Here is a 12,268-nt window from a genome sequence, read left to right as displayed (position 1 = left end):
TGACATAACAATATGTAGAGGTATGCACCTGACTCATACTACTGTCAGCAGTGTCTTAGACGTGTCACTGACAACCTTTTGGATTTAATGACACTATCATCCAGTATGTTAACGGTGATCATGAACAGTCAATCACCAACAGACCTATGCTTTCTTATTTTCATCATAGAGACAGGTCATTCCCATGTTGTTATTTTAGTCCCCTTAGCACATCACTGTTCAACCTGCAATAATCTGAGTTTTCTCTCTTCGGGTCTCATTTCCCTGTCTTTGGTCCGGTAGCAATGTTCCAAGTAGCAACTCCTCCCAACACAACACTCTGGAGCAGCTCATTTTACTAATTGAACCCTCAGATCATTATCAAAGCACTATTTACCTCTGTGCAATATTTTAATTAGATTATAGTCTCTATTTAACCCATCATGGACTCTTTGAAGCCCTGTGTTTTTAGTGTTAAGTCCTCAGATGCGCGGTTGGAAACAAATGACGAAGCCCTTTTTTCATTTAATGAGAACCGCTGCCTATCCAGACTGAGTCTCTTTGCATCTTTTTTTAATTTCGGTCCCACCTACTCGTTTTTAGCCATTGAAATCCAGTTAATTGAAGGAGTCTTTCACCGCGATACATGAAGGGGGGCAAATTAGCATCCCTTTCTGCCCATTGGGAAGCTAAGGCAGACGTGGATGCTTTGATGTGAGAAGTGCGCTTTCAGTAGACGGCAAGCTTCCTGAAAATGAGCTGATGGCCCTGCTATTAGGCTCAAATGCAGATGCGTCCATGTGTTGCAAAACACTTAATCTTTTAATTGATCACCTTCTGCATGGCCTATTCTCTACATAGGGTTTTCACCGCTGCCTAATCAGAATCGCATTTTGAAGACGACATGAGTTGCTCCTCAAAAGGCAGTGAATCCAGAGCGAAGGTGAAAGGAAGACTGCAGGTTATTGTGCGAATCTCCAGTGAGTCATGCAGCTTGTGGGAGAAAAAATGTAATTTATTGTAATGCAGCTAGTTTAAGATTCGGAAGAGTGTGTGTGTGTGTGTTCTGCTTGCAGATATTATCAATAAATACTCCCTGTCCCTCCTCTCCTCCACACTTTCATATAACTGTGATGACAATATTACAATGCTCTGAGAACGTTGTATGACTGTTCTTCTGCAGTCTCAAGGCAGCTTTGTATATTGGACCCACTGATGTGTGTCGGTGTGGATGTGGTATAGTTCATTTATTGCACATCTGTTGATTTCGATAGTCTAAGAATCATCAGAGTGAGGTTCGCGCTAAATGACTTTATTTTTGGTGAATAAAAATAACACTGAAATAGCAGGAAAAAAAATATATCTTTTAATGTTTGTTTGTCGCATTCACTTTATTTATCAAGACAAAGGAAAAACTGCAGCACTGCGATAAATTCCAGCTCCAGATGATGAACTTGTAAATTTACACAGCAGCACCAACTCTCAAAGAAAAACAGGGACAACAGTTTTCAGGATCTCCACAATCAAATGACAAAATGTGCTAAATGATGTTGAATCTGTTTCATGATTGATAGATTTTTTTTTAATTTCCTCCAGGTGCATGCTTGGAAAGTTGTCTCTTAAGCTAAATGAATTCTGTAAAGAATATGTTTAGATTCCTGTAAAATTTAATTCTGACTGTTTTAAGTAAAAATTAACATTTCCATGACCATATTCTGCACTGAAAAAAAATGTATATAGCTGTTTTAGCTTAAAAAAAATTGGCTTCATATTGCGAAAGGGAATATTTTAGAATGAGTAAAATGTGAAATATTCTATATGTAATGTTTTAATATTAGGAAATGTAACTTTCTCATCGCTGGGCTTTATGGACGATCATTTCCTGGGTGTCTGCTGAACGAAAGAGACGGAACAACACTCAACATTGTGAACCAGTCTATGACATGATGACTGGAGCAGGGGGAATGGTGGGTGGGGGGGGGTTCAGTCCTGTACTCCTGCCGCGGAGCGCCGGGTCTCATGCGGCCTCCAGGACCCCGCGCGGTGCTGAGACCACATGTGGCTCCTGGTGCAGGTGGTGACAGAGACTCACAGGATCACATGTGGGGCTTGAATCATAACTTACTAATGACATGCGATTACATGTGTTCTCCGCTCAGCTCAAGTCCCACAATGCAAACAGCAAAGGAAATTTAACCGGGCGTTCCGGTGGTAAAAAAATATAAAAGGTGTGACTGAATAAACAAAGCCGAGTAGCGATTCATTATTTATATAGGCTACTATGAAGTATATACACATATTTACACACACATAGATAAACTGCGCTTCATGGACGAAACTGCAAATAAAATACCAAACAATAAAAACATAAAAAATACATTTATATAAAAAACACATATCGATAAAATGCAGTAGTAAGTGAGGATGCAATTGTTCCTATTGGACATAAGTGCAAAAAGGCGGTGGAGCATGATGCGTATATGTTTCGAAGCAAAGAGCGATTCCATTGTTTTGTTCCTCGTGTGGAAATAAAAGTAACAAGGGTGTACAATGTGGAAATGTACAAATGTCAAGACTTTTTAGTGACAATAATAATAATGACAATAATAATTATAACAATAAGCCTGAGTTTCCTCGGGCATAACAACAGGACAATTCCCATATAGCTTGTACAAAGAGGTAAATGGGCAGTTCTTAGAAAATCAAAAACGAAAGGCCCACTTTGCATGATTGAATAAATATTGACATTGTTATAGACTGACCCCCTGCACGCGCACACACACACACACACACACACACACACACATCGCTCCATGTTAAAACATGTGTGTTATGTACAGTCAATGTACAGTGTTAGTCGCTGCCTGTGGGACAAACCGCAGCCTACTATAGTAGATGATCCGGGGAGCAAACGTCGTCCTCGATGTCCACGTCGTCTTCGTCGTCGTTCTCCAGCACGTAGTCCGGCTCCAGTCCGTGTTTGAGCTCCTCTGCGCTCTTTTCGTTCACGTCGCTCTCGCTCGAGTTCTCCGCGGAGCGCTCCGTCTCCCCGGGAGGCTTCCGCTCGTCCTGCGCCTTCCTCAGCTGCTTCTTGTGCTTCATGCGCCGGTTCTGGAACCACGTTTTCACCTGCACCATGATTACACATGTGGATTATGAAGTATCCTAAATATACTAACACAAGTCATGTCCTACCCCTTATTGGCTAATCCTATGAAGCAAACATTTTATATATGAATTCACATGACTGAAAAACGACGTTTACTTAGTAGTGAATTTAAATCAGAAATATGTACTATTCCCTGAATGCATGTAGCCCATCTATTATCTATAGATTTATAAAGTATTTTATATATAAATGAAGCCTAGTCTATAGGAGTAAAATGACTTGATTGTATTTATCGCAGCTGTCATACATACACCACCCTCAGCCCTTCTATCTTAAAGTGATGGACATTAACTCACAGCATGTAAATACATGTGCAACCATTATGTCGTTTAATCAGATCGTTTAATAAATAATACACAAACCGACTGGTGTCCATCACAAGGAACACACGGGTTGATGTACCCTTGAGCAGACTCCCTATGTGGCATCTCCAAGTGTGTGTGTGTTTGTGTGTGTGTGTGTGTGTGTGTTGTACCTGTGTCTCGGACAGGCTGAGCGCAGTGGCCAGCTCCACTCTCTCTGGTGTGGACAGGTACCGCTGGATTTCGAACCTCTTCTCCAGGCCGGACAGCTGTGAGTCGGAGAAAACCGTCCGGGCCTTCCTGCGCCTGCAGTGCTTCCCTGGTAACTCTGCGTGGTGCTGGAACAAGGCCGGCATCTGCATCCCTACAGGTGCAAGGAACCAAACCAAAAGTTTCAATATATCATGTCATATGAGTTATTATTATTTTTAATTTTTTTACCTCTAGCCTTTATTTAGTTTAGTTGACATGTTTTTGTGCGTGTAAAAACCGTAACTAATTTTAGGCACAGTAAAGAGCGACCAGAGAATCAAATTTAAAAGACTTTGTAAAAGTTCTTTCCAAACGAGACAAATTTGAGACGAATAAAATAAAATATTTATGTAAATTTCAAAACTAGATTTTAGTGCTGTAACGTGAAATAATAAATCACCGGTTATTGTAATTTCCTCAACAAATGGATATCAATTCATTTTTGAGGATGTTTGTGATATTCCAGAACTCATCTTTGTAATCACGTAAATACACATATTTACAAAAATGCATCAACACTGACTTTGATTTTGAATCAGAAAAAAACCCACATTTTGATTGACTTAGAATAAAATATAAATCAAAGCTCTGGGTAAGCGGGCCAGCAGAAAAACCACCTGCTGCACATCACAGCTGAAGCCTCTGCATCATCTCTTACCAGAAGTGAAGAAGTACTGGTGCTCCGGCTTGTGCAGGGGATGGTGCGGATGTGGCGCCAGTATCGGGGTGGGCATCAGCGGATATCCATACTCCAGGATGGGCATCCGGGAGGCCAGGGAGCTGCAGAACGGCGAGGGGATGACCTCTCTGAGCGGCTTGGGTTTGTGCAGCAAGATGTCCTCTATGAAAAACGACGTGGACCTCTGCGTGGGCGCCGCAGACGCGTAGTTCATGCTCATGGTGTTAGTTTGAGGTGTGTGCTGAGTGTTGGTTTCTGCCCAGACGTGCATCAGCATCTGTGGGTCTCAGGTTTAACGCAGCCTGTGAGTGATCGCTGACATACAACCAGTGGGAGGGCACATGTCCAACAAGTAGCCCATTTATTCACAGACACATGCGGATTGGGGAAATTGATTTGGGTTTTGGCCAATTAGAGCTGAGCATGGTCGGTGGGAGGCGGCGAGGGGCTGGTTCTGCGCTCTTATTGGCCGAGGCGCGTTAGGCTCTCTGTGGGAAACCGGACAGCAAATAAACAGCGCACCTGTGACCGCAGCTCATGTGAGCAGCCACTCAGAGCCCAACCGTGAATCTGTGCTCTTTACGGTGTCCTAGCAACAACGCTGCTTTTTACTCACCACCGACAATTATTCTTTATGATTAAGGTCTGAATTGGTTAATGATATACAGAAAAGTAGCCTGCTTGCTTTGGTAAATGAAATCCAAACCACAGGCTGTTGTTTTACTATATTTATCTTATATGTTTAACGTCTGTTGGCCGACCTGTTTTTCGTGAGGTGGACATTAGGAAACAATCCTAGAAGCCAGTTGATGGTAGATCTGTTGACTGGTGACATTCAAATAGTTTTAATAATAATAATAATAATAATAATAATACGACTGATAAGAATAATAATAACCACAATAATCATAATGTTAATAACCACAATAATAATAATATTAATAACCACAAGAATAATACAAGAATAATAACAGCTATAATAACTATACTAACAATAATAACCTAACTATCAAAGTACTCTTATATTTCCAGGCCTTTCATAAGTTATTAAATCCGATGATGGCCTTCGACACAAAACTTTAAATGAACGGACTTGTATCTTGGACATGCGTCCTTACGCCGGGTTTCATCTCTTTCTTCGTGTTGGCAGTTTTTCAGTCAGGTGCAGTGGCCTGTGCCACAGGGGGACTGGGCTGCTACAGGTCTGACTAGTGGGCTAATTCCTCCCAAATTGACTGTAATTGTCGGTATTAAAATCTGGGAGAGTACAAGTGCCGCTCCTGTGCCCATTTGCGACAGAAAGCGGTGCGCTGTAATTTGTTGATACGGTGTTGTCATCACATTTCCAATCAGTCCCGTTAATGTGAAAGTGTCTTAATGCAGGCAGAATTCACGCTGCAATGCTATTAGGCAATTAGACCGAGGGAGGCGTTTGAGCGGAAGTTGTAATCCTCGGGCTGAAGGACAGGATTTCCATTTGACCAGACCCAGCGAGGACAAATTCATTAGTGGGAGTCAGTTAGGCTGGAAAAGCTCTGTTGCATTAGTTTGCATATAGGTTTGTAAAACACGGGCGTGTGTGCTGAAACTGTAAATGAGCAGAGTCGCTGCTGCTGCAAATCAGACACGTCTTGGTGGAGGAGACTGTCCATTATATGATGGAGGCTTCCAAGTGCGCACAATCTTCTGAAAAGTTATTATGGTCGAGTGCTACAAAAGTGATTCCAATTAATTTCCTCTGTCAGATTTTTCCAAATTAGAAATAAGATTTCAGCAGACGAAACCAAATTAAAAGACACCTCCGATCATATTTCTAAAGGTAAAGTTGAAGAATAGAAGAGAGCTGCGCAGCAGATGGAGGAAACCCTGCCGCGCATGGCCGTGCGTCAATCCCCTTTATGGAGCGCACCAGGATAACAAGTTGCTTTTAGGGGGAAATTAGAAAGTAAATGAAACAAATGGTGATGAAATCGTCTTAAGGAGCTGTTCTCGAGGCGCGGCTAAGCTGCTTTTTGTGGCCATTTCATTAAGTAAAAATGTGAGCCGGTCAGGCAGTGCGTCACTTCGTTAAGTGGCGCGTTTGGATAAGAGGTTTGCAGCAGTGCGCCGGCTTATACCTGGTTTACTCTTTACACAGCAGCCATCCTGCAGCTGGTGGAATAAAATCGATGAGGTGCAGAGGAGCTCAACCACAATGTATTTGTGGCAAAATATCAGCATTGTGTGTCCTCACATAAATAATATAAACAGAAAACCTTTGTACAGTGCTTTATACTCCTACAACATTGCTGTGAAATTGAAACGGATTAAAACAGATACAATGTGTTTGGTTTAAACTTAATTAAACTTGAAAAAAACAGAAGAAACACAATGATTGTATTTTATATGTTCAGTATACGTTTTCCCCCAATAATATTCCATTGTAACCACTTGTGTATATATAGGCCTATAAAATGGAGAGTTCAATTTTTTACAAAAACCTAAAATGTGTACACCATAACGAATGACAGCGTGTGTGTTTCAGCCAGTTTTTTTAAAATCTGAATGTCAGGACGATTTTTGCATTGCAGACTGATCTGAACTTAATTTGGTAATTTTTGTAATTTAGTCGGGCAAATTATAACTCATTCTGACAAACAGACAATGCTGAGAACTCACCGGGCACAACCCTATAGCAGATAAATGATTCAAATACATACAGTGTCAAGATGAAAACGAAGAGTCTCATTACGCCCAAATGTTTTTATTTCAAATCATTTCAAGTTTGAGCATTCATGTACTAGAGGTAAACTCTGCATCCGTGTTACTGGTGAGGACCTGCACACATCTTTGATGCAACTCTCAACTTCATAATCCACTGCAGGTTTGTAGGGTCAGTCTTCTAATGAGAGTTGACGCTCCTGGGGCATTCATGCATCCGATAGGCACACATATAGAATACACCTGAAAACAAAGACAAGTTAGGTCTTTATTATTCACCATATTAGAGATTAGTTATTGAAATGCCTATCAGCTAAAATCATTGTTTGTAATTTAATACATTTGTGATTATATGTGACTTGAGTCATTTTAATTCAACAGCAATACCTCAAAATGAATGTACTACATTTTTGGATCATGTTCAGTACAGTCATTGAACATCTTTCATTCACAACGAAGAAAATCAAACCAACCTTAAATGTATTTGCGGTACATTGAAACCAGAACTGAAATGAGTTCTTTATATGAAAACTCACCAGCCTAACTAATGAGTCCTCTGCTGTGTCCCACAAATGCTGGTAGTGAAAACACATTATAGTTGTACTGTGTGCTTGGCATCTAGTGAAGGGAATGCCACAGAAATAAATGGACACCATGTTCCTGTTTCCATCATTTCATGTTCCTCGTTTTAGTTCTACTAATTTGTAAAAATTCTTTCTCAGCAAAACAGTTTAACATGATGATGATATTAGGAGCATGTGGACACTGTTTTTCTGTAACTGATAGATAGATAGATAAATAGATAGATTGATTGATAATTCATCCAGAGGGAGATTTATGTGGCTTGATTGTTTTCTGCTGAGAATATAATTGGTCACATTATGTAACATTACACTCTTGGTGTGGTATTGGTTGAGGCCTTGACATGTGTAATCTATAAAACTGAATTTAACATTTTCTATATGAATTATTGTAAAAGTTAATCTTAATATTAAAGGTCCAGTGTGTACGATGTAGGAGAAAGGGATCTATTGGCACAAATTGAATGTAGAATAATCTTCATGATGATTTCACTAGTGTGTTTCATCTAAATTGTATGAATTGTTGTTTTCTTTATCCTACAAGGGGCCCTTTATATTTAGATACCTTAAAAACATGGCAGCCTCCCTAGAGAGGACCCCCTCGATGATAATATAACAGTAGTCCAGACTGAACAAAAGAAACACCTTTTGAGTTCTTATGACAACTGAAGCTACCACAGGTTCTCTTTCATTTTTGGAAGTGGAGGGGGAGGTGAGGGGTATTCAGCTGCAACATGCAACTTCACCACTAGATGTCACTAAATTCTACACACTGTACCTTTAGGCAAGCTTGCTGCTAACTATGACATCATAAAATATGTCCTCACTTCTCCGAATGCATTATTGGTTGTTAATCGTTACCCAAAGGATATATCACCATTGACAAGGAACCTTTGTGAACAAGATGAACCCTATTGCAGCTTTGTTGGTTTTCATGTTTACCTGAAAAGAACGTGAGCACCACTGACACCCAGCCAATGATATAGGACCAGGAGAACCTCCAGTTTCCATAGCGTTTCCCATAGTAGTTAATAGTCACACCAGTGTACACAGCCATAGCCAGAAACACTAAAAAGCCTGGGCAGGAAAAAATGAAAAGAAAGTGTGATGAAAATGTTTCGGAACAACGATTACCACAGCTGCACATTATAGCTGTCAGTTAACAATGTTCCCATGGATTCACCCTTCAGTACAGATGAACACCAGATCATCTCACTCACACTGGATAAGGGACACAACAAATAATGTAAAATAAAGAATTTAAAACAGGAGCTTAATACAAAATCTTTCATGAAAGAGGTATTTTAAAACTTTACAATCAGCTCGGCTTGTGTGAGTGGAATCACCAAAAAGCCAAATTAACTGCTAATTACAGCTGAAACCAAAAGTGGAAAAACAGAGGAGTTGAACTTACATGCGATGAAAAACAATATGCCTGCAGCAAAGGTTTTGTCAAATCTGTCGAAGGAGGAGTAATGGATGAAGGCCATAATGCCGATGATGATTCCAATGAAACAGGCCAAAAGCGAGAGGATCATGAGGGCGCGGGTGGCGTCTAAGTGGGCTGTGGACAAGGTCAAAGGTCAGTCACGAGTGGGGTCAGTGCAAGTCAACAGAGGTGAATGACCTGAGACGTAGCTCTGCTCAGGCCAAATTAAAAAAAGCAACGTGAGGAACATCTCTGAGAAGAAAAGATGAAAATCGTAAATGAACAACCACATGTTTAACATAAGCGATTGAAGTGTAACACATTCTAAAACAGGGTCAAGTTGAATCTGACACCATTTGCAAGATGAGCTGAAACTCAAAGAGAGGAGACAACAAGCTACATTTCTGCCTCCTCACTCGTGCTCAATCTTCCACAAACGTGTTTGTGCATTTATGGATGAAAGGGAGTGGACTGTGTGGACAGTCAGTATTGAGTTGTTAGTTTAAAGTGTTACTACGACCAAAACCCTCCTGGTCCTGTAATGATCCTCTGAACGGAATAATTAAACAACCAAAGACGAAAAAAATCAGGAGTCACATTGCATTGTATTTATTCTATTTTTTCAGTTTGATTAACAGGGCGATGTCATTTAACATCAGACCTGAGTTTGGTAGAAAGTGATAGGAACTTTTTCTGTGTTTGTAACCATCACAAATGTCTGCAAGTAACATTACACTGAAATCCAATGAAAGAGGAGGGATGCTATCTACCATGATCTATCCTTTCTGCTGCTAACTGAAGAGAGCAGTATTGTAACACTGCTCACTCTGCTCCCATTCCAGACTTTATGTGTGGGTTAACCAGTCCGTGCGTTCAGGTTTGAATTAGCCATAGACCCATACAGATGTTCAGACAGAGGACTTTTTTGTTAGCAGGCTGAACCTTTCTTGCTAGCGTTTAACACTTTAAATCTCTGGCTCCACCCCCACGGCTTTATCTCGTTCTCATCAGTGAAATAATGATTTGTGCCTCTGGAACAGCTCCACCTTCCACAAATGTCTGCAGAACGAACCAAAAATTTAAAAGTCAGTAACTTCCCAATCATCGACACGACTCGGCTACACTTACCAATGCTGTCACTGTGAGGGAAGCATTTGCCTGGCATACAGTAGCGCCACAGGCCCTGGTGCATGTAGTTGCTGGACTGCCGATACTGCATCCAGTAATCGGTTGCTGTGGAAACAATCAGGAGGATGTTCCCCACGCCTGCACAGAACAACCCTCCACCCATAAAGCTGTACATCCTGCACCTGCAGACACACACACACGTACAGAGGAACATAAGGTCGCTTAGAATCAGCGGTCAGTGGAAGGGCCCCCCTCCTCTGCACCTAACAGACACACACACTTCAGGGAGAGAGGGTGTAAGTGTCAGTAATTGCTTTGTAATGAACATATTATTTCCACTGGATTGAGCTGCGGGGTCGCCTGGGTATGTGTATGCTCCACTTTGTTCTCTGGGACATCAGTCCCTGAAGAAGGCTTTACATACACCCCCACTCACAATGCGTGCACACACACAAGGTCCAACCACTATCAAATCCAGCGATGCTTTGATACTTGATACATCTATTGCTCATTGTTCCACCTGGGTGCAATATCCTGCAGCCATCCTCTCGTTCTCATGGAGAGTTGTCATGGATGTTTTTTGGGGAAAAGATGATAGAAAGATATATCTTGTTATCTCTGAAACCTGAACTGAAGAGCTCTATAGTTCCGCACATCCCTCTGAGCATCCTCTCTGGCAAGTTCCAGCAGCTGTCTCAATCTAAACCAAAGCACTTTTAAATCAATTTGAACCCCAGCATGTAAAACAAATAACAACAGTCTCAGAATGTCAGTGTTATGTGATGTATGAAAAATTGTATTTTATCAACATCAGTCAGCTAGTTGGATGAAATATTTTTGTTCAGTAGTCACCACGATTGAAGCCCCTGAAACAAAAGTTACTATAATTTCTTTTTCACTTGGACAGAGGTTGGTTGTGGTTGGCACTGACCTTGTAGGTGATGGTTTCCTCTCAACAGAAATCCCCCACCCATCACTTCAAACGTCCTAAAATACCTGAGAAAGCTGAGCCACCAAGAAAACAAATCTGGGCGTATTTATTCCATGATAACCTATAGCTCCGATTCCCTTGTTCCATAGTAGCTGTGTGGTAATCAATGCAAAATGCATATTTTTATACATGCACAGTAAAAAAGCAGCACAAAAAATAGCAACAAATAAAAAGAAGAATAACTGAATGAAAAAGAACAGTTTGTGGAAAGAAATCTGTATTATCTTACCTTAATCAACCCCTTTTATGAAGATGTGTGAAGACAGGGCTGCCTGACAAAATACAACAAGATCCTATAATGCCAACACAGGCAGATTCCCAGCGAGCTAATAGCTCTAGCATTTGACGGGTTGAACAGGGGGGAACTGGGGCCACAACAAACACGGCGCTGAGACAATAGGCCAGGCCGACCGCGGGCCAATCAGCACCTGCCAGTTTTGTGGTTTGGGAATCTGCTGAAAACACAGAAATGACCAAAGCTTGGCAAGCTAAAGTAATACTGATGACTGCATGGTTTTGATTGAAAGTGGAGGGCTGAACAGGCTTTACTGGGGGGGAGGGCAGGCGTAATATGCACTGCTGCTGATACTGGTCTCATTTAAAAGCAAACCTTGTCACAAAAGTTTAAAAAAGAAGTTTAATAATCACATTAAGTCTTTATAAATGTTGTTACATTTGGAGTAAATATGAATCAATATTACACATACTGTATGTATTTAATATTTTCATCTACAGGACATGAAAAATATTGTGGTTAAAACGTATTTCAATCTTTACAACGCTGTTTACAAAACCATTATAAGTTCAGCATCAACCTTAACTCACCGTGTTCTGTCTCCACTGTTTTTATTTTATTTCTTTCTCATCTTTCATTCTGTTGAAGTTAAACATAGAGTACTAATTTTTTGTTTTTGCATTTATGAGATGAAAGTTGAAATGTCAAGCTACTTTCAAAGCCTGCATGGTTTTTCTCCTTCTGAACACACAGTTTTTGTCACAGTCTCTTCAAAGTCCAAATACTGATTACCACACTGTGATTATGTACAAAAAGAGAAAGA

At 40.7% G+C, this 12,268-nt stretch overlaps 2 protein-coding genes across 3 annotated transcripts; both read right to left on the bottom strand.

The window, feature by feature from the left end:
• Positions 1-1,024: 1,024 nt before the first annotated feature.
• On the bottom strand, positions 1,025-4,710 carry bsx (brain-specific homeobox). Its single transcript, XM_020085639.2, has 3 exons — positions 4,361-4,710; positions 3,624-3,814; positions 1,025-3,108 (listed from the first exon to the last, which is right to left on the bottom strand). Exons 1-3 carry the CDS (start codon positions 4,656-4,658, stop codon positions 2,866-2,868), a joined length of 732 nt encoding a protein of 243 aa, XP_019941198.2. The 5' UTR covers positions 4,659-4,710; the 3' UTR covers positions 1,025-2,865.
• A 2,398-nt stretch (positions 4,711-7,108) lies between these two features.
• Positions 7,109-11,596, bottom strand: lim2.1 (lens intrinsic membrane protein 2.1). Of its 2 annotated transcripts, none has more exons than XM_020085626.2 (5): positions 11,440-11,596; positions 10,220-10,401; positions 9,077-9,226; positions 8,605-8,739; positions 7,109-7,324 (listed from the first exon to the last, which is right to left on the bottom strand). In XM_020085626.2, the coding sequence occupies exons 2-5, from the start codon at positions 10,392-10,394 to the stop codon at positions 7,263-7,265; spliced, it is 522 nt and encodes a 173-aa protein (XP_019941185.1). In that variant the 5' UTR covers positions 10,395-10,401; positions 11,440-11,596; the 3' UTR covers positions 7,109-7,262. The 2 variants fall into 2 exon arrangements, with proteins under 2 accessions (XP_019941185.1, XP_019941186.1); XM_020085627.2 differs by lacking the exon at positions 11,440-11,596 and adding an exon at positions 11,151-11,299.
• Positions 11,597-12,268: the final 672 nt, after the last annotated feature.

The sequence above is a fragment of the Paralichthys olivaceus genome, chromosome 15 (genome assembly GCF_024713975.1).
Source record: "Paralichthys olivaceus isolate ysfri-2021 chromosome 15, ASM2471397v2, whole genome shotgun sequence".
Classification (NCBI taxonomy): domain Eukaryota; kingdom Metazoa; phylum Chordata; class Actinopteri; order Pleuronectiformes; family Paralichthyidae; genus Paralichthys; species Paralichthys olivaceus.
Note: the sequence above shows the minus strand (reverse complement) of the source record. Positions and strands in the feature narration are given on the sequence as shown.